The sequence below is a fragment of the Mustelus asterias genome, chromosome 12 (genome assembly GCF_964213995.1).
Source record: "Mustelus asterias chromosome 12, sMusAst1.hap1.1, whole genome shotgun sequence".
NCBI lineage: Eukaryota > Metazoa > Chordata > Chondrichthyes > Carcharhiniformes > Triakidae > Mustelus > Mustelus asterias.
The window spans coordinates 3,369,965-3,397,669 of record NC_135812.1 but is presented as its reverse complement, the minus strand read 5'-3'; the positions used below and the strand labels follow the sequence as shown (position 1 = coordinate 3,397,669).

Here is a 27,705-nt window from a genome sequence, read left to right as displayed (position 1 = left end):
GATTGTAACACTGATTAAGAGGAAGAGAGAGTTGTATGAAATGTACAGGCAGCAAGGAACACATCAGATGCTCGAGGAGTATAAAAAGTGCAAGAAGCTACTTAAGAGGGAAATCAGGAGGGCTAAAAGAAGATATGACGTTGCTTTGGCAGACACAGTGAAGGAAAATCCAAAGAGCTTCTATAGGTATGTTAGGAGCAAAAGGATAGTGAGGGATAAAATTGGTCCTCTTGAAGACCAGAGTGGTACACTGTGTATGGAACCAAAAGAGATGGGGGAGATACTAAATGGTTTTTTTGCATCCGTATTTACTGAGGAAACGGGCATGGAGTCTACGGAAATAGGGCAAACTGGTAGGGAGGCCATGGAACCTTTACAGATTAAAGGAGAGGAGGTGCTCGCTGTCTTGAGGCAAATCAGAGTGGATAAATCCCCAGGACCGGACAGGGTATTCCCACGGACCTTGAGGGAAGCTAGTGTTGAACTTGCAGGGGCCCTGGCAGACATATTTAAAATGTCAGTATTCACCGGGGAGGTGCCGGATGATTGGAGGGTGGCTCATGTTGTTCCGTTGTTTAAAAAAGGTTCCAAAAGAAATCCGGGAAATTATCGGCCAGTAAGTTTGACGTCGGTGGTGGGCAAGTTATTGGAAGGTGTGATAAGGGATAGGATCTACAAATATTTGGATAGACAGGGACTTATTAGGGAGAGTCAACATGGCTTTGTGCGTGGTAGGTCATGTTTGACCAATCTATTAGAGTTTTTCGAGGAGGTTACCAGGAGAGTGGATGAAGGGAAGGCGGTGGATGTTGTCTACCTGGATTTCAGCAAGGCCTTTGACAAGGTCCCTCATGGGAGGTTAGTTAGGAAGGTTCAGTCGCTGGGTATACATGGGGAGGTAGTAAATTGGATAAGACACTGGCTCAATGGAAGAAGCCAGAGAGTGGTTGTGGAGGATTGCTTCTCTGAGTGGAGGCCTGTGACTAGTGGTGTGCTGCAGGGATCGGTGTTGGGTCCATTGTTGTTTGTCATCTATATCAATGATCTGGATGATAATGTGGTAAATTGGATCAGCAAGTTTGCTGATGATACAAAGATTGGAGGTGTAGTGGACAGTGAGGAAGGTTTTCAAAGCTTGCAGAGGGATTTGGACCAACTAGAAAAATGGGCTGAAAAATGGCAAATGGAATTTAATGCAGACAAGTGTGAGATATTGCACTTTGGAAGGACAAACTAAAGAAGAACGTACAGGGTAAATGGTAGGACTCTGAAGAGTGCAGTTGAACAGAGGGATCTGGGAATACAGGTACAGAGTTCCCTAAAAGTGACGTCACAGGTGGATAGGGTCGTAAAGATTGCCTTTGGTACATTGGCCTTTATAAATCGGAGTATCGAGTATAAAAGTTGGAGTGTTATGGTAAGGTTATATAAGGCATTGGTGAGGCCGAATTTAGAGTATTGTGTACAGTTTTGGTCACCTAGTTACAGGAAGGATGTAAATAAGATTGAAAGAGTGCAGAGAAGGTTCACAAGGATGTTGCCGGGACTTGAGAAGCTGAGTTACAGAGAGAGATTGAATAGGTTGGGACTTTATTCCCTGGAGCGTAGAAGATTGAGGGGAGATTTGATAGAGGTGTATAAGATTTTGATGGGTATAGATAGAGTGAATGCAAGCAGGCTTTTGCCGCTGAGGCTAGGGGAGAAAAAAACCAGAGGGCATGGGTTAAGGGTGAAAGGAGAAAAGTTTAAAAGGAATATTAGGGGGGCTTCTTCACGCAGAGAGTGGTGGGAGTGTGGAATGAGCTGCCGGATAAAGTGGTAAATGCGGGGTCACTTTTAACATTTAAGAAAAACTTGGACGGGTTCATGGATGAGAGGGGTGTGGAGGGATATGGTCCAAGTGCAGGTCAGTGGGACTAGGCATAAAATGGTTCGGCACAGACAAGAAGGGCCAAAAGGCCCGTTTCGGAGCTGTAATTTTCTATGGTTCTATGGTTCTATGGTCAGGGCTGTTCTCCACATCTGCCTTAGAGCTGAACTTCAGCAGAGAGCTAATGTCCAGTGGGAGGATCTTTGAAGGGTTAGTTCGAGAGGAGGAGCTTCTGTGGATTCATGTCCAGATAAAAGGACTCGATGAGTTTCTAAGAAAAGCGAGGGACATAAGAACTTAAGAACATAAGAAACAGGAGCAGGAGTAGGCCATCTGGCCCTTCGAGCCTGCCCCGCCATTCAACAAGATCATGGCTGATCTGAAGCGAATCAGTTCCACTTACCCGCCTGCTCCCCATAACCCCTAATTCCCTTATCGATCAGAAAACTATATACCCGTGATTTAAACATATTCAACGAGGAAGCCTCCACCACTTCAATGGGCAGAGAATTCCAGAGATTCACTACCCTCTGAGAGAAGAAGTTCCCCCTCAACTCTGTTCTGAACCGGCCCCCCCTTATTTTGAGGCTGTGCCCTCTAGTTCTGGTTTCCCTTCTAAGTGGAAAGAATCTCTCCACCTCTACCCTATCCAGCCCCTTCATTATCTTATATGTCTCTATAAGATCACCCCTCATCCTTCTAAACTCCAACAAGTACAGACCCAATCTGTTTAATCTCTCCTCATAAGCCACACCCCTCATCTCCGGTATCAACCTGGTGAACCTTCTCTGCACTCCCTCCAAGGCCAATATATCCTTTCGCAAATAAGGGGACTTTAAGGGTTTGGAAGATATTTTCCGATTGTGTTCAGATGCCAGCTCAGAATCCCCAAGATATATTAGTGAAACCAGACTAGACCCCAGTGATTTTCCATTTTGGCATTAATGTGAGGATAGGATGTTTCACACTTAGTGCGATTTTACTGACAAATCAGAGGGAGCCTTTATCAAAATAAGTTTTATTTAACAACACAGTTTAACTATAACAAATGAATTAGCTTAACAATTGGACAATACTTAATCATGACAAGGTATAATTCTTAATTGCTAACCTATCACAATTAGTTCCAATCAAGCAACAATTCGCTTATAGACAGAAACCCCTCTTTATAATTAAACAAAGACAAACAAAGAACAATACAGCACAGGAACAGGCCCTTCGGCCCTCCAAGCCCGTGCCGCTCCCTGGTCCAAACTAGACCATTCTTTTGTATCCCTCCATTCCCACTCCGTTCATATGGCTGTCTAGATAAGTCTTAAACGTTCCCAGTGTGTCCGCCTCCACCACCTTGCCTGGCAGCGCATTCCAGGCCCCCACCACCCTCTGTGTAAAATATGTCCTTCTGATATCTGTGTTAAACCTCCCCCACTTCACCTTGAACCTATGACCCCTCGTGAACGTCACCACCGACCTGGGGAAAAGCTTCCCACCGTTCACCCTATCTATGCCTTTCATAATTTTATACACCTCTATTAAGTCTCCCCTCATTCTCCGTCTTTCCAGGGAGAACAACCCCAGTTTACCCAATCTCTCCTCATAACTAAGCCCCTCCATACCAGGCAACATCCTGGTAAACCTCCTCTGTACTCTCTCCAAAGCCTCCACGTCCTTCTGGTAGTGTGGCGACCAGAACTGGACGCAGTATTCCAAATGCAGCCGAACCAACGTTCTATACATCTGCAACATCAGACCCCAACTTTTATACTCTATGCCCCGTCCTATAAAGGCAAGCATGCCATATGCCTTCTTCACCACCTTCTCCACCTGTGACATCACCTTCGAGGATCTGTCGACTTGCACACCCAGGTCCCTCTGCGTATCTACACCCTTTATGGTTCTGCCATTTATCGTATAGCTCCTCCCTACATTATTTCTACCAAAATGCATCACTTCGCATTTATCAGGATTGAACTCCATCTGCCATTTCTTTGCCCAAATTTCCAGCCTATCTATATCCTTCTGTAGCTTCTGACAATGCTCCTCACTATCTGCAAGTCCTGCCAATTTTGTGTCGTCCGCAAACTTACTGATCACCCCAGTTACACCTTCTTCCAGATCGTTTATATAAATCACAAACAGCAGAGGTCCCAATACAGAGCCCTGTGGAACACCACTATGCACAGGCCTCCAGCCGGAAAAAGACCCCTCCACTACCACCCTCTGTCTTCTGTGACCAAGCCAGTTCTCCACCCATCTAGCCACCTCCCCCTTTATCCCATGAGAACCAACCTTTTTCACCAGCCTACCATGAGGGACTTTGTCAAACGCTTTACTAAAGTCCATATAGACGACATCCACGGCCCTTCCCTCGTCAACCATTCTGGTCACTTCTTCAAAAAACTCCACCAGCTTAGTGAGGCATGACCTCCCTCTCACAAAACCATGCTGACTATCATTAATGAGTTTATTCCTTTCTAAATGCGCATACATCCTATCTCTAAGAATCTTCTCCAACAACTTCCCCACCACGGACGTCAAGCTCACCGGCCTATAATTACCCGGGTTATCCTTCCTACCCTTCTTAAATAACGGGACCACATTAGCTATCCTCCAATCCTCTGGGACCTCACCTGCGTCCAGTGACGAGACAAAGATTTGCATCAGAGGCCCAGCGATTAGTTAGCAAACACAGGCATCCTTGCTTGTGACTTAGGTTAACAGTCCTTGAACTTTCAGAAAATCACTGGAGAGAGTTAGAGAGACAGAGGCACCTGCTTCCTCCGGAGGTCCAGGCAGCAGCTGTTTGTATTTTAAAATGAAAATGAAATTGGTCTTTTCTGCAAGCTTAGCTCCTCCCATTAATCACAGGGCTCTGTCCCTGTAAATCAACCTAATCAAAGCTCACATGGCTCTGCATATCTAGTTTAAAATCCCGGGAAAACTTAAATAAACAAAAGGTCCATTAACTCTAAAAGTAACACATTCCTAGCTAAAATCAGTTATTATTCTGCATTCTCAGCACTTGAGCTGCATGGTTTTCCAGACAATTCAAGTCTTGTAACAAAACACTGCCTCATAAAGCAGCCTTAACTTACACATAAAATATATAAAAATAGTATTTTCACACCTCCCCCCCTTAAAAATATTGAACAAGCAATATGAAAAGATGGCTTCATTTTTCGAAACCTCGAGGTTTCACACTATTAGTACTCTATAATTCAAATTCCCAACCAATGGCTGCTGTTGTTCAGCTGCTTCTTTTCTTTTCAGAGGCTTCATTATATTTTTGATCCAGCTTTGATTCTGAGACCGAGAAAGATTCCGTTTGATGATTGTAAATCAATTCTGGTGATGTCCTCAAGCGAGTTGGGCAGGGTCCAGAAGGTAAAAGTTTGCATTATTTGCAAACTGGCACAAACCACTTTGGATTTGCTTTTTTAAAATTTCCTTCACTGAGTCCAACTAGTTCTTTTGACTTTCAGAGTCCTTAAATGTCAAATGATTTTTTTGCAGAAGGTTGAGATGCTCACAGACCTTGTCAAAGACGTCCATTTGCACCCATTCTCAACTTCACGTATGTGTTCAGGGCCACCCTGAATGGTCACTTTATCCCTGTCCCCTTCCTTGTTAACTAGAGTGATAAAGATATACAGCACGGAAACAGGCCCTTCAGCCCAACTCCCCCGTGCCAACCCGGTTCTTAAACTGAGCTTGTCCCATTTGCCTGCGTTTGGCCCGTATCCCTCAAAACCTTTCCTATCCATGTACCTGCCCAAATGTATTGTAAATGTTGTCATTGCCCCCGCCTCTATCACCTCCTCTGGCAGTTCATTCCATACGCGCACCACCCTCTGTGTGAAAAAGTTGCCCCTCAGGTTCCTTTTACATCTTTCCCCTCTCACTTTAAACTTATGCCATTTAGTTTTGGACTCCTCTACCCTGGGGAAAAAACCTTGGCCAGTCACCTGATCTACGCCCCTCATTACTTTATAAATCTCTATGAGGTCACCTCTCATCCTGCTACGCTCCGGGGAAAAAAGTCCCAGCCTATCCAGCCTCTCATAATTCAAACCTTCCAGTCCCGGTAACATCCTTGTAAATCTTTTTTGCCCCCTTTCCAGTTTAATAACCTCCTCCCTGTAGCAGGGTGACCAGGATTGTACGCAATATTCAAAATGTGGCCTTACCAATGTCTTGTACAGTTATGACATAACATCCCAACTCCTGGATTCAATACTCTGGCTGATGAAGGCAAGAGTGCCAAACGCCTTCTTCACCACCCTGTCTACCTGTGACGCCACTTTCAAGGAACTCTGTACCTGCACCCCTCAGTCTCTCCATTGGACAACACTCCCCAGGCCCCTGCCATTATCTGTATAAGTCCTGCCCTGGTTTGTCCTACCAAAATACAACACCTCGTATTTTAATTAAACTTCATCTGCCATTCCTTGGCCCACTGGCCCAGTTGATCAAGATCCTATTGTAGTTTTACACAACCTTCTTCACTGTTCACTACACCCCCAATTTTGGTGTCATCTGCAAACTTAATAACCATATCTTCTATCCTGTCATCCAAATTGTTTGTATAAATGACAAACAACAGTGGACCCAGCACCGATCCCTGGTCACAGGCCTCCAGTTTGAAAAACAACCCTCTGCCACCACCCTCGTCTTCTGTCATCAAGCCAATTTTGTATCCAATTGGCTAGTTCTCTCAGGGTCAATGTGATCTAACCTTGCTGACCAATCTACCCATGGGGTACTATGTCAAAGGCCTTGCTAAGGTCCATGTAGACAATGTCTACCGCACTGCCCTCATCTATTTTCTTGGTCACCCCTTCATAAAACCCTATCAAATTTGTAAGACATGATTTCCCATGCACAAAGCCATGCTGACTACCCCTAATCAGTCCTTGCCTTTCCAAATGCATGTCGTTCCCGTCTCTCAGAATCCCCTCCAACAACTTCCCTACCACTGACGTTAGGCACCAGTCTGCAATTCACTGGCTTTTCCCTGCTGCCTTTCTTAAATAACGTCACAACGTTTGCCACCCTCCAGTCTTCCAGCACCTCACCTGTGGCTGTCGGTGATACAAACATCTCCGCTAGGGGCACCGCAATTTCTTCTCTAGCTTCCCTCAATGTCCTGGGATACACTTGATCAGGTCCCAGGGATTTATCTACCTTTATGTGTTTTAAGACCTCCAGCACCTCCTCTTCTGTAATATAGACGCTTTTCAAGAATCACTATTTACTTTCCCGAGTTCCCTAACTTCCTTGTCTTTCTCCGCGGTAAATACTGATGAGAAATATTCGTTTAGGATCTCATACATCTCCTGTGGTTCCACACACAGACAACCTCACTGATCTTTAAGGGGCCCTATTCTCTCTGTAGTTACTCTTTTGCCCTTAATATATTTGTAGAATCTCTTTGGATTCTCCTTTAACTTCACTGCCAAAGCTATTTCATGTTCCCTTTTTGCCTCCTGATTTTCCTTTTAGTGAATTCCTGCACCCTCTATACTCCGCAAGGGATTCACTTGACCCCAGCTGGCAGCTATCTTAGACTCCTCAGGGAGGCATGAGATGAAATTGCTGGGCCTCTAACAGAAATCTTTGTCTCTTCCCTGGACACAGGTGAGGTCCCAGAGGATTGGAGGATAGCAAATGTGGTCCCGTTATTTAAGAAGGGGAGCAAGGATAACCCGGGTAATTATAGGCCGGTGAGCTTGACGTCCGTGGTAGAGAAGTTGTTGGAGAAGATTCTTAGAGATAGGATCTATGCACATTTAGAACTGAATAATCTCATTAGCGATAGACAGCATGGTTTTGTATGAGAGAGGTCATGCCTCACAAATTTGGCTGAGTTTTTTGAGGGGGTGACAAAAACGATTGACGGGGGAAGGGCCGTGGATGTCATCTATATGGATTTTAGTAAAGTGTTTGACAAGGTCCCTCATGGCAGGCTGGTGCAAAACGTTAAATCTCACGGGATAAAAGGTGAGCTAGCTAGATGGGTGGAGAACTGGCTTAGCCATAGAAGACAGAGGGTAGCAGTGGAGGGGTCTTTTTCCGGTTGGAGGTCTGTGACTAGTGGAGTTCCGCAGGGCTCTGTACTGGGACCTCTGCTGTTTGTGATATATATAAATGATTTGGAGGAAGATGTAGCTGGTGTGATCAGTAAGTTTGCGGATGACACAAAGATTGCTGGAGTTGCGGATAGTGATGAACATTGTCAGAGAATACAGCAGGATATAGATAGGCTGGAACATTGGGCGGAGAAATGGCAGATGGAATTTAATCCAGATAAATGTGAAGTGATGCATTTCGGTAGATCTAATGTAAGGGGGAGCTATACAATAAATGGCAGAACCATCAGGAGTATAGACACACAGAGGGACCTGGGTGTACAAGTCCACAGATCCTTAAAGGTGGCAGCACAGGTGGAGAGGGTGGTGAAGAAGGCATATGGCATGCTTGCCTTTATTGGACGGGGCACAGAATATAAAAGTTGGCATATGATGTTGCAGCTGTATAGAACGTTGGTTAGGCCACATTTGGAATATTGCGTCCAGTTCTGGTCGCCACACTACCAGAAAGACGTGGAAGCTTTGGAGAGAGTACAGAAAAGGTTTACCAGGATGTTGCCTGGTTTGGAGGGTCTTAGCTATGAGGAGAGATTGGGTAAACTGGGGATGTTCTCCCTGGAAAGACGGAGGATGAGGGGCGATCTAATAGAGGTGTATAAAATTATGAAGGGCATAGATAGGGTGAACAGTGGGAAGCTTTTTCCCAGGTCAGAGGTGACGAACACAAGGGGTCACAGGTTCAAGGTGAGGGGGGCAAGGTTCAACACAGATGTCAGGGGGACGTATTTTACACAGAGGGTGGTGGGGGCCTGGAATGCACTGCCAAGCAAGGTGATTGAGGCGGACACGCTGGGATCATTTAAGACTTATCTAGATAGCCACATGAACAGACTGGGAATAGAGGGATACAAACGAATGGTCTAGTTGGGCACATGAGCGGCGCAGGCTTGGAGGGCCGAAGGGCCTGTTCCTGTGCTGTATTGTTCTTTGTTCTTTACCTGACATATGCTTCCTTCTTTTTATTGACCAGAACCTCAATGTCTCCAGTTATCCAGTGTTCCCTCCTCCTGCCAGCCTTGTCCTTCACACTAACAGGAACATGCTGGCCCTGAACTCTTATCTCGCTTTTGAAAGCCTCCCACTTGCCAGATGTTCCTTTACCTGTGAACAGTTTTCCCCAATCAACTTTAGAAAGTTCCTGTCTAATACCATCAAAATTGGTCTTGCCCCAACTTAGAACTTTAAATTGTGGACCACGCCTATCCTTTTCCATAATTATTTAAAAATTAATGGAATTATGGCCACTGGTCCCAAAGTGCTCCCCTACCAACACTTCAGTCACTGCCCTGCCTTATTTCCCAAGAGGAGGTCAAGTTTTGCCCCTTCTCTCATAGGGCCATCTATGTACCGATTGAGAAATTTATTCTGAACAAACTTAACAAATTCCTCCCCATCCAAGCCCTTAACACTATGGCAATCCCAGTCTATGTTTTGGAAGTTAAAATCCCCCATAATTGCAACCCTATTATTCTTGCAGCTATCTGCAATCTCCCTACATATTTGCTCCTCAATTTCCCGCTGACTATTTGGGGGCCCTATCGTACAATCCATCAAAGTGATCAGTCCCTTCTTATTTCTCAGTTCTACCCATGTAGCCTCACTGGATGATCCCTCAGGAATATCCTCTCTAAGTCGTGCCATGATCTTTTCCCTAATCAAAAACGCAACCCACCTTTCTATCCTTTCCATAGCATCTGTACCCTGGAACATTGAGCTGCCAATCCTGCCTCTCCCTCAGCCCTGTTTCTGTAATAGCCATGATATCCCAGTCTCATGTACCAACTACGCCCCAAGTTCATCTGCCTTACATGTCAGGCCTCTTGCATTGAAATAAATGCAGTTTAATTCCTCAGTCTTCCCTCATTTCCTGCCTTGCTCAGGCCTGCTTTGTCTATTTAACTTGCTCTCTTTAAATTCTGTATCAGCCTTAACGTCCCTTTTTGCCTCACTACTCTTACTTCAGATCGTTGTCCTTTTTGGCACGGTGGCACAGTGGTTAGCACTGCTGCCTCATGGCGCCAGGAACCCCGGTTCGATTCCCGGCTTGGACCACTGTCTGTGCGGAGTCTGCACGTTCTCCCCGTATCTGCGTGGGTTTCCTCCGCGTGCTCCGGTTTCCTCCCACAGTCCAAAGATATGCGGGTTTGGTGCATTGGCCATGCTAAATTCTCCCTCAGTGACCTCGGATGCGTAGGTTAGAGGGATTAGTGGGGTAAGTAAGTGGGGTTACGGGGAAAGGGCTTAGGTGGGATTGTTGTCGGTACAGACTTGATGGGCCAAATGGCCTCTTTCTACACTGTAGGGTGTGATGACTTCAGCCAGGCTAATGAGGTTGGCTTGCTAGAACTACCTGATGAGTCCTAATTGATGGTTAAATCAGGGAGCCTCATGCTCCCTATTTAAAGCAGGTGTGTCAGACTCCCAGTCTGCATTCAGCAGGGAGCAACTGGAGAGCTGGCTGTGTACAGATGTATGGTGTAAATAAAGTAACTTGCTGACGGGACTTTCATCTCCGTGGAGTTATTACATAGGGTTTCTATGATTTTCTTTTGTCTGTGTTAGTACAATGCTTCTGCTCCTCAATCTCCATCTTGAGATCAGAAATGATTGCTGACTGATCTACATTTTTCCTTGATGTGGAATTGCCGGCTTTGGACTGGGGTGGGCACAGTAAGAAGTCTCACAACACCAGGTTAAAGTCCAACAGGTTTATTTGGTAGCACAAGCTTTCGGAGCACTGCTCCACCTGATGAAGAAGCAGCGCTCTGAAAGCTCGTGATTCCAGATTAACCTGTTGAACCTTAACCTGGTGTTGTGAGACTTCTTACTGTATATTTTTCTTCTCATTGGTGACAAGCTGCTGTCGACAATCCTATAGTTAATGTTCAGTTAATTTCAACAACTCAGGAACAGGCTCCAAATCAGTCAACTTGCTCAATTTCCTTATTCCATAAGATATAGGAGCAGAATTAGGCCATTCGGCCCATCGAGTCTGCTCCACCATTCGATCATGGCTGATAAGTTTCTCAACCCCATTCTCCCACCTGTTCCCCATAACCTTTGATCCCCTTACCAGTCAAAAACCTATCTATCTCTGTCTTAAAGACACTCAATGACCTGGGCTCTACGGCCTTCTGCGGCAATGAGTTCCACAGATTCACCACTCTCTGGCTGATGAAATTCCTCCTCATCTCGATTCTAAAGGGTCGTCCCTTTACTCTGAGGCTGTGCCCTCGGATCCCAGTCTCTCCGACTAATGGAAACATCTTCCCCATGTCCACTCTATCCAGGCCTTTCAATATTCTGTAAGTTTCAATGAGATCCCCCCCTCATCCTTCTGAACTCCATCGAGTGCAGACCCAGAGTCCTCAAATGCTCCTCATATGTCAAGCTTTTCATTCCCGGGATCATTCTCATGAACCTCCTCTGGACCCTGTCCAAGGCCAGCACATCCTTCCTTAGGTACGGAGCCCAAAACTGCTCACAACATTCCAAATGTGGTCTGACCAGAGCCTTATACAGCCTCAGAAGTACATCCCTGCTCTTGTATTCTAGCCCTCTGAAAATGAATTCGAATGTTGCATTTGCCTTCCTAACCACCAACTCAACCTGCAAGTTAACCTTAAAAGAATCCTGAACTAAGACTCCCAAGTCCCCTTGCACTTCTGATTTCTGAATTTTGAAAATAGTCTATGCCTCTATTCTTCTTGCCAAAGTGCATTATCTCACACTTTTCCACATTGTATTCCACTGCCACTTCTTGGCCATCTCCTAACCTGTCCAAGTCCTCCTGCAGCCTCGCCACCTCCACAATACTACCCATCCCTACACCTATCTTTGTATCATCTGCAAATCTACCCACAATGCCCTCAGTTCCTTCATCTAGATCATTGATCGTTGGGGCGGCACGGTAGCACAGTGGTTAGCACTGCTGCTTCACAGCTCCAGGGTCCCAGGTTCGATTCCCGGCTCGGGTCACTGTCTGTGTGGAGTTTGCACATTCTCCTCGTGTCTGCGTGGGTTTCCTCCGAGTGCTCCGGTTTCCTCCCACAGTCCAAAGATGTGCGGGTTAGGTTGATTGGCCAGGTTAAAAATTGCCCCTTAGAGTCCTGGGATGCGTAGGTTAGAGGGATTAGCGGGTAAATATGTGGGGGTGGGGCCTGGGTGGGATTGTGGTCGGTGCAGACTCGATGGGCCGGGTGGCCTCCTTCTGCACTGTAGGGTTTCTGTGATTGATGTATAAAGTGATAAGTTGTGGTCCCAACACTGAACCTGCGGAACTCTGCTAGTCACCGGCTGCCATCCTGAAAAGGATTCTTTTATCCCCAGTCTCTGCCTTCTGCCAGTCAGCCAATCTTCCACCCAGGCCTGTACCTTGCCTCTAACACCACGGGCTCTTATCTTACTCAGCAGCCTCCTGTGCGGCACCATGTCAAAGGCCTTCTGAAACTCCAGGTAGATGACATCCACTGGCTCTCCTTTGTCTAACCTGCTCGTTACCTCAGATAATTCTAACAGATTTTCAGGCATGACCCCTCCTTGATGAAACCATGCTGACCTTGCCCTATTTTACCATGCACTTCTAGGTATTCCGAAATCTCATTCTTAATAATGGACTCTAAAATCTTATCATCGACTGAGATCAGGCTAACCAGCCTGTAATTTCCCATCTTTTGCCTCCCTCCCTTCTTAAACAGGGGCGTTACATTTGTGATTTTCCAGTCCTCTGGGACCCTCCATGACCCCAGTGATTCCTGAAAGATCACCACTAATGCCTCCATTTTCTCTTCAGTTATCTCCTTCAAAACTCTGGGGTGTAGTCCGTTTGGCCCAGGTGATTTATCTACCTTCAAACCTTTCAGCTTCCCTAGCACCTTCTCCTTAGTAATGGCCACCGCACTCACCTCTGCCCCCTCTGCCCCCTAACTCTCTTGAATTTTGGTTACTCTCCTAATGTTACTGGTGTCTTCCATCGTGAAGATTGATGCAAAGTACTCATTCAGTTCCTCCGCCATTTCTTTGTTCCCCATTACTACTCCTCCAGCATCATTTTCCAGTGTCTAATGTCCACTCTTGCCTCTCTCTTATCCACATATATTTTTTAAAAACTCTTGTATCTTCTTTTATATCACTGGTTATCTTACCCTCATATTTCACCTTTTCCCCCCTTATTGCCTTTTTAGTTGTCCTCTGGTCTTTAAAGGCTTCCCAATCCCCTGTCTTCGCACTAATCTTTGCCACATTGTCTGCTTTTCCTTTTATGCTGTCCTTAACTTCCCATGGTTGCCTCGTCCTGCCCTTAGTATGCTTCTCCTTTCATGCGATTAAATTTTGCTGTGTCTCCCGAATTATTTCCAGAAACTCCTGCTGTTCCACCATCTTCCCTGCTAGACTCCTCTCCCAATCAACTCTGGCCAGCTTCTGCCTCATGTGTCTCTTGTTACCTTTACTCAACTGTAATACCGTTACCTCTGATTCCAGCTTCTCCCCCTCAAACTGCAGGGTGAATTCTATCATAATTTGGTCACTGCCAAGTTCCTTTTCTTGGGATCAGAGGCGTGGGATCTCTCTGTTTCCCTTTCCCTTGTCTCTAATTCGAGCTGCTTCACTTGTAATTGAATTCTAGCCCATTCCAATGATTTAGACTGTGTCACTGTGTAATAAATCCTCGGAGGCAGAAGTCCCTTCACCAAAATCCCTTTATTTACAAGTCTGACAGCAGCATACAAAGTGCTTTCAGTTAGCAGGTTACACTAGGAGTCCCAGAGGAACTGATACGCCTGGTTAAGTATAAAGCAAGGGAGCTCCCCGATTGGCCCATCAATTTGGCTCTTAATCAGGGAGTTCATATTCTAACAGGCCCACCTCAATTGCCTGATTAAAGGCATTATACAATTTAAATGATCAGCTATCACTGAAATTATCAAAACTCCCTCACCTCCTCAGGTACAGTCAGTCAACTTCAGCTGATTCGCCAAGTTCAAAAGCTTTGTTTTAACCACCCCATCGAAACCACTCCAGGTGACCTCTTCCACACCCAGGAAATCTTTGAAGTTTAAAGTTCCTTTATTGGTGTCACAAGTAGGCTTACATTAACACTGCAATGAAGTTACTATGAAAATCCCCGAGTCGCCACACTCCGGCACCTGTTTGGGTACACTGAGGGAGAATTTAGCATGGTCAATGCACCTAACCAGCTTGTCTTTCAGACTGTGGGAGGAAACTGGAGGAAACCCACGCAGACACGGGGAGAATGTACAGCCTCTGCACAGACAGTGACCCGAGCCAGGAATCAAACCTGGGTCCCTGGCGCTGTGAGGCAGTACTAACCACTGTGCCAGCCTGAAAGAGCTATGTTTCCACAAGGCACTCCCTATTTACACTAACTGAATGCAACACCTGAAAAATAAACACCAGGTCCTGAACACACATTGTCCTGTAGCCTTTAATCCCGGAAGAGCCCCCAATTTTTGTTCAGGTACCAGATCAGAAATCCAAGGTATATTATGCAGCTTAACTACACCCCAGCAATTAAAAGTTTAAAGTTTATTTATTAGTCACAAGTAAGGCTTACATTAACACTGCAATGGAGTTACTGTGAAATTCCCCTAGTCGTCACACTACGGCATCTGTTCGGGTCAATGCACCCTAACCAGCACATCTTTCAGACTGTGGGAGGTAACTGAAGCACCCGGACGAAACCCACGCAGACACGGGGAGAACATGCAGACTCCACACAGTGACCCAAACTGGGAATTGAACCCAGGTCCCAGGCGCTATGAGGCAGCCGTGCTAACCATTGTGCCACCGTGTTCTATTTTGGCATTAATGTGAGGATAAGATGTTTCACTCCAGGTGTAATTTACTGACAAACCAGGGAGCTTTTGTCAAAACAAACCTTATTTAACAATACAGTTTAACTATAACTTAACTCTCCAATCGAGCAAAGCTTCCCTCATTGACTTAAACCCTTCTTTAGAATTAGTAAGCAAAACAGAGGTATATTTGCTTGTGACTTAGATTAACTGTCCTGGAGCTTTCAGGAAACTTTTGGAGAAAGAGAGAGTCAGAGAGGTACCTGCCTCTTCTAACAGGTCCAGGCAGCAACTGCTTGAATTTTAAAATGAAAATGAAACTGATCTTTCCCGTAAGCTTAGCTCCTCCCATTGATAACACAACTCTATCCCTGTCAATCAACCTAATCAAAACTCACAGGACTCTGCATACCTTGTCTAAAATCCAAGGGGAACCTAAATAAACAAAAGGTCCATCATTACAAATTAACACATTCCTGACTAAAATCAGTTATTATTCTGCATTCTCAGCATTTGAGCTGTACATGTTCCCAGGCAAATCAACTCCTGTAACAAAACACTATCTCTTAGATATATCTCAATGTCTCAAAGCAGAACAGTATCATCACACTTGTTTTCTGTCCTTGCAGGTTAATGTTGGGGTTCATGGGAGTGACAGCGTTCCTCTCCATGTGGATCAGTAACACCGCCACCACTGCTATGATGGTCCCCATCGCGAAGGCCGTGCTAGACCAGCTCAGCTGCTCTGAAGAGGAGGCAGAAAAGATGGAACTAGAGGCATCAAGGCTTTCTGCCCAACTCTTAAATCTGGAGAGCCAGAGCTCTGAGTTGGATTTGGAGTTGCCAGGTCTCTAACACATTCACTCTCTCAATAAGGTGGCTTTAGTAAGGTTTCTCACTTTACTCCCACTCCCCTGACCACGCCGACACAGATGGAGAGTGGAGACTATTTGAACTCGGAGTCTAAGCAGCCCCAGTTCGGGGGGCGGGGGGTGGGAGGGCGGTGACCAGAGTGTTATTGGGCCAGAGAGATGTGGTTCTGACTCTGTTGTGGTGTTGCTGATTGTGACAGGAGTTCCACGTTTGACAGTTGCCCTGGGCTAGTTCTCCAGTTGTCCAACTGAACGTTCATCATTTCGCTATCTACCCCAATCATTCTGTACATGTATCGCAATAATCAGCTACCCCTCAGGACAGCGAGGCTGAATGGGGAAAGTGTGCTGTGTAATAATCTCATTAAGCTAAATATTCTTGAACCCCCATTGTCTTCCCGATTTCACCTTGAACTTCCATTTCATTGTCAGAGTGAGCACTGGCCACTGGCTGAGTTCATCAGAGTCACACATGAGAAAAATCGATGATTATTTAAATAGAGAGAGGCTGCAGAAAGCTGCAGTTCGGAGGGAGCTGGGTATCCTTGTACATGAATCACAAAAGTTAACATACAGGTTACAGCAAGTAATCAGAAGGGCAAAATGGAATGTTAGCCTTTGTTGCAAGGGGCTGGAGTCATAGATTCGTAGAGGTTTACAGCATGGAAACAGGCCCTTTGGCCCAACTTGTCCATGCCGCCCTTTTTTTTAAAATCCCTAAGCTAATCCCAATTGCCCACATTTGGCCCATATCCCTCTATACCCATCTTACCCATGTAACTATCTAAATGCTTTTTAAAAGACAAAATTATACCCGCCTCTACTACTACCTCTGGCAGCTTGTTCCAGACACTCACCACCCTCTGTGTGAAAAAATTGCCCCTCTGGCAAATAAATCTGTTGGACTTTAACCTGGTGCTGTGAGACTTCTTACTGTGCCTACCCAAGTCCAACACGGGCATCTCCACATCATGGCTACAACTATACAGGACATTGGTTGACCACAAATTTGGCCTCCTTATTCGAGGAGGGAGATACTTACGTTGGAAGCAGTTCAGAGAAGGTTCCTGGGATAATTCCTGAGGTGAAGGAGTTTGTCTTATGAGGAGGAGTTGAACAGATTGGGTCTAATCTCTGCGGTTTCACAGAATGAGAGTTGGTCTTGTTGAAAGATAATATTCTGAGGGGACTTGACAGAGTAGATGCTGAGAGGATGTTTCCCCTTGTAGGGGTATCTAGAATGAGGGGCATAGTTATAAGATAAGGAGTCACTCAGTGAAGACGGAGATAAGGTGGAATTTCTTCTGTGAGAGGGACGTTATACTTTGGAATCCTCCATTCAAGAGAGCAGTGGAGGCTGGCTCATTGAATATATTCATGGTTGAGTTAGATTTTGGTCTAGAATGAATTCAAAGTGTGATGTTTCATGGTTCCCAGAAGTTTGAAATAATCATACTTTTAGACTTAGTTGTGGGAGCTTCATCCAATGTTTCTCAATCACACCATGTGCTGTGGACTGATATATTGTTGCTTGGCCCCTGATTGTAGGGTAGGACTGAGTGATATGGCAGCCTGGATATATGTGTGCATAAGAATATAGTTCCTAACTCTATTTGTAATATAACAGAATGACACATAGGTTATGGGCTGCAGGCAGGAAAGTGTAGTTAAGGCCACAATTAGAATAGCCATGAACTTACTGAAAGGCAGAGTAGGCTCGAGGCGCTGAATGTCCTACTCCTGCTCCTATTTCTAATGCGCCCCTGACCGTAAGAGTGTCTCCCACACTCCATAGTACTATTGATTCATCTGCCCAATTCATGCATGTGTCCCATTGGGATTGGGATCTTGGTGATGATGTTCTTCATTCTCCACACCCTGTAGGTGACACACTTCAACCTGAAACCAAAAGCGACGATCCGAATGCTGCCACAACAGCAGAAGAAAATCGTGATGCCCATGACTTGAACATGTATAAAGGTCTGACTCTGTGTGTCTGCTACGCAGCCAGTATTGGCGGGACTGCAACTCTGACTGGCACTGGTCCCAACCTGGTACTGAAGGGACAAATGAACCAGTGAGTGCTTCATTTCACATTGTGAGCACAACTTCACTCGAAGGTTATACCCGTGTGGAGCGTGCTGTAATTACCAACCTGTTCCCCCGATTGTATCAGCTCAGCCTCACATTGTTTCCCTGTTCTTTATCTGAATGGGGCTGGAATACAAAGGGGGGGGGGGGGGAAAGGATGTTCCAGTTTATGTAAAGATTGAATCAGACCCCATCTGGAGTGACTGTGTTCAGTTCCGAGCTCCCCACCTCAGGATTGGCCTGGGAGGGAACACAGTGCGGATTCAGCAGAACCGGACTGGCACTAAAAGGGTTAACTAATTACATCAATCATAACTTTGACCAATTAGGCTTGTATTTCATTAAGTATTGACGAACTTCCTGAATGACTTGCACAACCGTGAGTGTCAGCCTGACTCGGGCACTTTCTCAATTGTGAGTTCATGGAATCATAGAATCCCTACAGTGCAGAAGGAGGCCATTCGGCCCATTGAGCCTGCGCTGACCACATTGTCACCCAGGCCCTATCCCCATAACCCCACGTATTTATCCTGTTAATTCCCCTGACATTAAGGGGCAATTTAGCATGGCCAATCAAACTAACCTACAGATCTTTGGACTGTGGGAGGAACCCGCAGCACCCGGAGGAAACCCACGCAGACACGGGAAGAATGTGCAAACTCCAAACAGACAGTGACCCGAGGCCGGAATTGAACCCGGGTCCCTGGCGCTGTGAGGCAGCAGTGCTAATCACTGTGCCACCGTGCGCCCCTGTTAAAAGAGTTAAATGGGTTCAAATCTCCCTCCAGACACTTGAACATAGAAGTTAGGCTGAAAGGCCCAATGCAGTACTTAGGGACTGCTGCACTATGAGACGGTCAGTACTGAGGGAGTGCTGCACTATCAGAGGGTCAGTACTTAGGCACTGCTGCACTATCAGACGGTCAGTACTGGTGTTGCTCCTGGCACACCCTCTTGCACTCAATTTTTTCCCCTGGCTTGGTAGTAATGATAGAGTGGGGGATACGCCGGGCCATGAGGTTACACACTGAGTACAATTCCCCTGCTGTTGATGGTCCACAGCGACTCATGGCTGCCCAGTCTTGAGATGCTAGCTCCGTTCAAAGTCTATCCCATTGAGCACGGTGGTAGTGCCACACAACACGATGGAAGGTATCCTCAATGTGAAGACAGGACTTTGTCTCCACAGGCACTGCATGGTTGTCACTCTGACTGATACTGTCCTGGACAGATGCATCTGCGGCAGGCAGGTTGCTAAGGATGAGGTCAAATGTGTTTTTCCTTCTCATTGGTTCCCTCACCACCAGCCGCAGTCCCAGTCTAGCAGCGATCTCCTTTAGGACCCGGCCAGCTCGGTCTGAGGTGCTGTTACTGAGCTAATCTTGGTGATGGGCATTGAAATTCCCACCCAGAGTACATTCTGCATCTTTGCCACCCTCAGTGCTTCCTCCAAGTGGTGTTCAACATGGAGGAATACCAATTCATCAGCTGAGGGGAGACGGTATGCGGTAATCAGCATGTTTCCTTGCCCCATGTTTGACCTGGTGCTATGAGACTTCATGGGGTCCAGAGCTGATGTTGAGGACTCCCTGGACAACTCCCTCCTGACTGTATATCACTGTGCTGCCACCCCCACTGCTGGGTCTGTCCTGCCGGTGGGACAGGACTCCCCAGGGATGGTAATGGTAGTGTCTGGATATTATCTGTGAGGTATGATTCCATAAGTATGACTATGCCAGGCTGTTGCGTGACCAGTCTGAGAGACAGCTCTCCCAATTTTGGCACAAGACTCCACATGTTAGTAAGGAGGACTTTGCAGGGTTGACCGGGCTGGGTTTGCCAGTTTGGTTTCCAGTGCCTAGGTTATTCAGGGAGGTCTGTCTGGCTTCATTCCTTTGTGTTTTTGTTGTAGCGGTTGGATACAACTGAGTGGCTTGCTTGGCCATTTCTCAAGATATCTATGAGTCAAGAGTCAACCACATCTGCTCTTCTATCTCTCCCTGACTGTTTGGCCGATAGCACAACCTCTGACAATGTGATTGCCCCCTCTCTTTGTTTTTACGTTCCATCCATATGGCCTCAGTTGGGGAGCCTTCAAAGATACCATCCCTCCTCACTGCAGTAATCAATTCCTCAATCAATATCGTAATACCACGCCCACACACCGCCACTGCCCCCCTACTCCCTGTCTCATCTGAAGATTCTATACCCTAGGATATTTAGCTGTCAGTCCTGCCCCTTCTGCAGCCATGTCTCTATGATAGCAATAATATTATACTCCCATGTGTTAATCCATGCCTTTGATTCATCGAGAGAAAATGCTGGAAAATCTCAGCAGGTCTGACAGCATCTGTGGGGAGAGAACAGAGCCAACGTTTCGAGTCTGGAAGATCCTTTGTTAGAGCTTCGTCATCCAGACTCAAAACATTCTGGGAAATGGCTCACCATCACCTTCTCGAGGGCAATTAGGGCTGGGTAACAAAAACTGGTCTTAATGCTCACAGAGTCAGAGAGGTTTACAGCATGGAAACAGGCCCTTCGGCCCAACTCGTCCATGCTGCCCTTTTTTGAAAAATCCCTAAGCTAGTCCCAATTGCCCGCATTTGGCCCATATCCCTCTATACCCATCGCACCCATGTAACTATCTAAACGTTTTTTAAAAGACAAAATTGTACCCGCCTCTACGACTACCTCTGGCAGCTTGTTCCAGACACTCACCATCCTCTGTGTGTGAAAAAATTGCCCCTCTGGACCCTTTTGTATCTCTCCCCTCTCACCTTCAACCTATGCCCTCTAGTTTTAGACTCCCCTGCCTTTGGGAAAAGATATTGGCTATCTAGCTGATCTGTGCCCCTCATTATTTTATAGACCTCTATAAGTTCACCCCTTATGCCCCAAGCATGAATCAAAATAAGATCCCTGAGGGGATGTTTTATGAAAGGATGTGAGGGTACTAAGGGTTTTATTTGACTTTGTGTTTGTTGTTTTCAAGGATTTATCCGGACAATGGAGAGGTGATTAATTTTGCCACATGGTTTGGCTTCTCATTTCCCAACATGCTGATCATTTTGTTTCTCTGCTGGATATGGCTACAGATTTTATTCCTGGGAAGAAAGTAAGTGACTTTTTTTTTACTGCTGCACCTGCGGTACTGAGGGTGAGTCAACACAAACTGCCACTTGTTTAAAATCAGAATTATAGAACTGTATAAGTAAATTGCAACAACAACTTGCATTTATATAGTGCCTTACATATTGGATAACATCCTGACTTGCTTCACTGGAGCGATTATCAAAGGGGCTTTGCACCGAGTCGCGTGAGGAGACAGAATAGGACATGTAACCAAAAGCTTGGACATAGAGTCGGGGTGAAGTCTCTCAAAGGAGGAGAGAGAGAGAGGGGAGAGATGTCTGTGGGTTGTAACGAGGAAGGTAGAGAGAGGCGGGCACTCAATGGTGTGAAGACAGCCCAGGCCAGCAACACCAGCTGAGGCAGGAATATTGTTCCTTGGTGAGTGATCCACATTCGATCGCACCACTTTCAAAACAAGAGGACCATCAAAACCCAGCAGCTCTCTCTCCCTTTAAGAAGAGAAGCTGTACCTGACGGAGACAGTGTAGAGGGAGCTTTACTCTGTATCTAACCCCGTGCTGTACCTGTCCTGGGAGTGTTTGATGGGGTGGAGATGCCGGCGTTGGACTGGGGTAAACACAGTAAGAAGTTTAACAACACCAGGTTAAAGTCCAACAGGTTTATTTGGTAGCAAAAGCCACACAAGCTTTCGAAGCTCTAAGCCCCTTGTGAACAGAATTCCCACTCACCTGAAGAAGGGGCTTAGAGCTTCGAAAGCTTGTGTGGCTTTTGCTACCAAATAAACCTGTTGGACTTTAACCTGGTGTTGTTAAACTTCTTACAGTGTTTGATGGGGACAGTGCAGAGGGAGCTTTACTCTGTATCTAACCCCGTGCTGTACCTGTCCTGGGACTATTTGATGGGGGACAGTGTAGGGGGATATTTACTCTGTATCTAACCCCATGCTGTATCTGTCCTGGGAGTGTTTAATGGGGACAGTGTAGGGGGAGCTTTACTCTGTATCTAACCCTGTGCTGTACCTGTCCTGGGAGTGTTTGATGGGGACAGTGTAGAGGGAGCTTTACTCTGCACCTAACCCCATGCTGTACCTGTCCTGGGAGTGTTTAATGGGGACAGTGTAGGGGGAGCTTTACTCCGCATCTAACCCGTGTTGTACTTGTCCTGGGAGTATTTGATGGGGACAGTGTAGAGGGAGCTTTACTCTGTATCTAACCCCATGCTGTACCTGTCCTGGGAATGCTTGATGGGGACGGTGTAGAGGGAGCTTTACTCTATCTAACCCCATGCTGTACCTGGCCTGGGAGCAGTGCTCCGAAAGCTTATGGTATTTGCTACCAAATAAACCTGTTGGACTTTAACCTGGTGTTGTGAGACTTCTCACCGTGTTTGATGGGGACAGTGTAGAGGGAGCTTTACTCTGTATCTAACCCCATGCTGTACCTGTCCTGGGTGTGTTTGATGGGGTAAGGAGTCTAACAACACCAGGTTAAAGTCCAACAGGTTTATTTGATAGCAAAAGCCACTCGCTTTCGGAGTGCTGCTCCTTCGTCAGGTGAGTGGGAGTTCTGTGTTTGATGGGGAAAGTGTAGAGGGAGCTTTACTCTGTATCTAACCCTGTGCTGTACCTGTCCTGGGAGTGTTTGATGGGGGATAGTGTAGAGGGAGCTTTACTCTGTAACTAACCCCGTGCTGTACCTGTCCTGGGAGTGTTTGATGGGGACAGTGTAGAAGGAGCTTTACTCTGTATCTAACCCTGTGCTGTACCTGTCCTGGGAGTGTTTGATGGGGACAGTGTAGAGGGAGCTTTACTCTGTATCTAACCCCGTGCTGAACCTGTCCTGGGAGTGTTTGATGGGGACAGTGTAGAGGGAGCTTTACTCTGTATCTAACCCCGTGCTGTACCTGTCCTGGGAGTGTTTGATGGGGGACAGTGCAGAGGGAGCTTTACTCTGTATCTAACCCCGTGCTGTACCTGTCCTGGGAGTGTTTGATGGGGGACAGTGTAGAGGGAGCTTTACTCTGTATCTAACCCCGTGCTGTACCTGTCCTGGGAGTGTTTGATGGGGACAGTGTAGAGGGAGCTTTACTCTGTATCTAACCCCGTGCTGTACCTGTCCTGGGAGTGTTTGATGGGGACAGGGTAGAGGGAGCTTTACTCTGTATCTAACCCCGTGCTGTACCTGTCCTGGGAGTGTTTGATGGGGACAGTGTAGAGGGAGCTTTACTCTGTATCTAACCCCGTGCTGGCAGCTACAGAAAGGGAGGAGCTGGTGTCTCCAATGGTTACGAGTCTGTTTGAGCTTCCATGAGACGTGGGGATCTGATTTGAGAATCCCCACAAGAAATCTTTGGGCTCCTCCCACTGCAATTCTCTCCTCCACTCGGAAGCCTCTGATTTCAAGCCTCTCCAGCACTCTGCTGGTGATCCCGGCATTGGGAGGTCTCTAACGGAGCGGGATTCTTGTACTTCAGAGAGATCTGTGAGAGAAAGGTGATCAGTTCTACCAGACTGCTGTCTTCATGGTGAAGGTGACAATGATGCAAGTGGTGTATTGAGGATCTGGGGCCTGGTGTCCATGAAGAGACCTCAATCCTTCCCCACAGACATTTGGAAAGCACTAATATCAATGGCATGGAGCTGATCCGATGATTTTGTTTTGTCAGTTTCCGGGCGCTGTGGGGATGGGGAATCCCAGTCTCGTTGGAGGAGGAGAGAGCGCATGGAATCATTCAGAAAGAGTACACCCTGCTGGGCCCCATGAGCTTTGCTGAGAAAGCTGTCCTCACCCTGTTCGCCTTGCTGGTGATCCTGTGGTTTACTCGTGAGCCCGGCTTTGTCCCAGGTTGGGGAAGTGTCTTCGACAGAAATGGCACAAAGTGAGTATTGAAGAGAAGGTAACACAATCCCAAGGCCGGGTTGTAAACAGGCAGCCACACCATCACTCGGTTCAGCAAACACTTACATTACTGTTGCACCTTTCACCAGATTAGAGGGTGTAGTCACGATTGCGATTGGAATAGTAAGCGCATACGGGTTTAATTAGGCAGGCATCATGATCAGCACAGGCCTGGAGGGCCAAAGGGCCTCTGCCTGTGCTGTACTTTTCTTTGTTCTTTGAAACAGCAACCTATTTGTGCACAGCAGGATCCCATAAACAGCAGCATGATCCTGACAGACAATCTGCTTTAATACGGGTTGCTCGGGGACGAATATTCGTCCCAGACACTGGAGAGAACTCCCATTGCCCTTCCCCCAAGAGTGGCCATTTGAACTTCTACTTTCAGTTCAGAGGTCAGATAGGGGACTTGATTGAACCTCTTCTTCAAAAGGCAGCATCTCCACAAGTGCAGCACTCCCTCAGTACTGACCCTCTGACAGTGCGGCACTCTCTCAGTACTGACCCTCTGACAGTGCGGCACTCCCTCAGCACTGACCCTCTGACAGTGCGGCACTCCCTCAGCACTGACCCTCTGACAGTGCGGCACTCCCTCAGTACTGACCCTCTGACAGTGCGGCACTCCCTCAGTACTGACCCTCTGACAGTGCGGCACTCCCTCAGCACTGACCCTCTGACAGTGCGGCACTCCCTCAGTACTGACTCTCTGACAGTGCGGCACTCCCTCAGTACTGACCCTCTGACAGTGCGGCACTCCCTCAGTACTGACCCTCTGACAGTGCGGCACTCCCTCAGTACTGACCCTCTGACAGTGCGGCACACCCTCAGTACTGACCTTCTGACAGTGCGGCACTCCCTCAGCACTGACCCTCTGACAGTGCGGCACTCCCTCAGCACTGACCCTCTGACAGTGCGGCGCTCCCTCAGTACTGACCCTCTGACAGTGCGGCACTCCCTCAGTACTGACCCTCTGACAGTGCGGCACTCCCTCAGTACTGACCCTCTGACAGTGTGGCACTCCCTCAGTACTGACCCTCTGACAGTGCGGCACACCCTCAGTACTGACCCTCTGACAGTGCGGCACACCCTCAGTACTGACCCTCTGACAGTGCGGCACTCCCTCAGAACTGACCCTCTGACAGTGCGGCACTCCCTCAGCACTGACCCTCTGACAGTGCGGCACTCCCTCAGTACTGACCCTCTGACAGTGCGGCACTCCCTCAGTACTGACCCTCTGACAGTGCGGCACTCCCTCAGCACTGACCCTCTGACAGTGCGGCACTCCCTCAGCACTGACCCTCTGACAGTGCGGCACTCCCTCAGTACTGACCCTCTGACAGTGCGGCACTCCCTCAGTACTGACCCTCTGACAGTGCGGCACTCCCTCAGTACTGACCCTCTGACAGTGCAGCACTCCCTCAGTACTGACCCTCTGACAGTGCGGCACTCCTTCAGTACTGACCCTCTGACAGTGCGGCACTCCCTCAGCACTGACCCTCTGACAGTGCGGCACTCCCTCAGTACTGACCCTCTGACAGTGCGGCACTCCCTCAGTACTGACCCTCTGACAGTGCAGCACTCCCTCAGTACTGACCCTCTGACAGTGCGGCACTCCTTCAGTACTGACCCTCTGACAGTGCAGCACTCCCTCAGTACTGACCCTCTGACAGTGCGGCACACCCTCAGTACTGACCCTCTGACAGTGCGGCACTCCCTCAGTACTGACCCTCTGACAGTGCGGCACTCCCTCAGTACTGACCATGTGACAGGTCAGAGTTCCCTCAATCGTGAGTAACAGCGATGACACCAACATAGACATGGATGTAGGTTGTCAAAAGGGTATAAAGAGTCTCGTCAGTGGAATTGCTCGGTCAAGTCACTGTGGGAGAAATTGGCAGCTGGAGTATAATGCGGGAGAAAGTGAACTTTAGAAGGAAGAATAGATAAGCAGCATATAATTATCTAAGACCATAAAATGTGGGAGCAGAAATAGGCCATTCGGCCCATTGAGTCTGCTTCACCATTCAATGAGATTGTGACTGATCTGCTATGATTATCCACAACTCCCCCTTCCCACGTTATCCCCATATCATTGGACAGGATCCGGCAGATGTAGACTGGGAGCAGCTACCTGCAGGGAAATCTACATTTGGAAAGTGGGAGTCTTTTAAAAGTGAAATAGTGGGAATTCAGGGTCAAAGTGTTCCACTAAGGGCCCGATTTTACCAAAACTATGCGAAATCGCGGTAAAGTCGGGCGTCGGGCCTAAAACGCGATCTGCACCCGACTTCAAGCAGATCGTGCCTTTACCGGAACCCGATCCGGGCGCGGGCCCAGTCCGCACCTGGACCAGACGGCGCGACGAGTTAAATGCATTAGCATTTTAGCAGGCATTTAAATCGAATTAATGAACCGCGCGCCCAACCTTACCTCCAAATGCCACTTCACCATCTTCTCGTCCGTCCTGGACCCACGCTGTAAGCGACCTGCAGAATAAAAATCCGAAGCGGAGTTCTATTCTGCAGGGGAACCTCCAAAGCGCATCCTCCTCGACCATCTTTCGCAGACCACTCCCCCCCCCCCGCTAACCACCCCGGAAGCTCCCCCCCCCGGGATCGGACCCCCCTGGGAGGCAGGCCCCCTTCGGCAGAGCCCCCCCCCCCACCCCCCCCGGGATCAGACCCCCATGGGAGGCAGGCCCCCTCAGCAGCGCTTGCCTCCCTCCACCATCCTTCCGACCTGCAGTCCATCGAGACCCTGCAGCACCTTCCTGGCCTTCCGCTGCCTTTCCCTGATGGATCTCTGGTTGCGGGGGGAGGATCGGGGGGGAGGATGGGGGGGGCGGGCGGGACCCAGATCGCCCTCTGGGGGGGCGGGGGTGGGAGAAGGAGGGAGGAGTGGCGTCTCATCCTCTGGAGCGGGAGGTGGGATGGGAAGGTGAGTGACGTCTCATCCTCAGGGGGGTGGGGGGGTGGGATGAGAGGGGGAGTGATGTGTCATCCTCGGGGGGGGGGGGGGGGGGGGGTGGTTCCGTGCCAGTCTGTGGCCGATCGGTGGGGAGGAAGGGAGCAGGGGGTTCCGCCGGACGCATTCGTTCCTCCAGTGAGGACTCTGGCAGACTGGCACAGAAGCCCCCCCGCCAGAGGATGACACGTCACTCCCCCTCTCATCCCACCCCCCCCTCACCCCAGAGGATGATCTGGGTCCTGCCCCCTCTCCTCCTCCCACTACCCCCCCCCCCCCCCCCCAGAGGGTGATCTGGGTCCCGCCCCCTCTCCTCCTCCCACTACCCCCCCCCCCCCCCCCCCCAGAGGGTGATCTGGGTCCCGCCCCCTCTCCTCCTCCCACTACCCCCCCCCCCCCCCCCCCCCCCCAGAGGGTGATCTGGGTCCCGCCCCCTCTCCTCCTCCCACTACCCCCCCCCCCCCCCCATCCCAGAGGGTGATCTGGGTCCCGCCCCCTCTCCTCCTCCCACTACCCCCCCCCCCCCCCCAGAGGGTGATCTGGGTCCCGCCCCCTCTCCTCCTCCCACTACCCCACCCCCCGCAGATGGTCTGTTTTTTTCACCCCGCCCGGGTGCGCTGCTTCGGATTTTTTTCGAACTGCGCATGCGCAGTTCAGAGCTCCGATCGTTCCGGCAGCGCTATGCCCCGCCCACGGCACAGATCGGACCGGAGCCGGCAAAAAGCGTATGGGCGCGCTGGGAAGAGGATTCCGGGCTCGGATCCGTTTTACGCCCGGATCCCGCCCTTAGACTCGAAATGGTAAAGTCAGGCCCTAAGAGTGAAGGGCAAGAGCAGCGAGTCCAGGGATATCGAGTGTTTCACAAAGAAAAAAAGGAAGCATTTGGTAGATTTGGAGCACTAAAGATGGGGGAGGCCCTTCAGGGGTATAGAGTGTAGAGAGTGTGCGGTGGGG

The 27,705-nt window shown here is 48.3% G+C and overlaps 1 protein-coding gene across 3 annotated transcripts in view; it reads left to right on the top strand.

Moving 5' to 3' along the window:
* The window catches only part of LOC144501185 (Na(+)/citrate cotransporter-like), an 85,091-nt gene that overhangs the window by 19,220 nt on the left and 38,166 nt on the right, over window positions 1-27,705 (top strand). For 2 of the 3 annotated variants that reach the window (XM_078224608.1, XM_078224610.1), the window contains exons 4-7: window positions 15,464-15,681; window positions 17,591-17,783; window positions 20,790-20,912; window positions 23,555-23,767. In XM_078224608.1, coding sequence (XP_078080734.1) covers window positions 15,464-15,681; window positions 17,591-17,783; window positions 20,790-20,912; window positions 23,555-23,767 — 747 coding nt within the window. The remainder of the gene's footprint in view (window positions 1-15,463; window positions 15,682-17,590; window positions 17,784-20,789; window positions 20,913-23,554; window positions 23,768-27,705) is intronic. The other variant, XM_078224611.1, reaches the window with a different exon arrangement.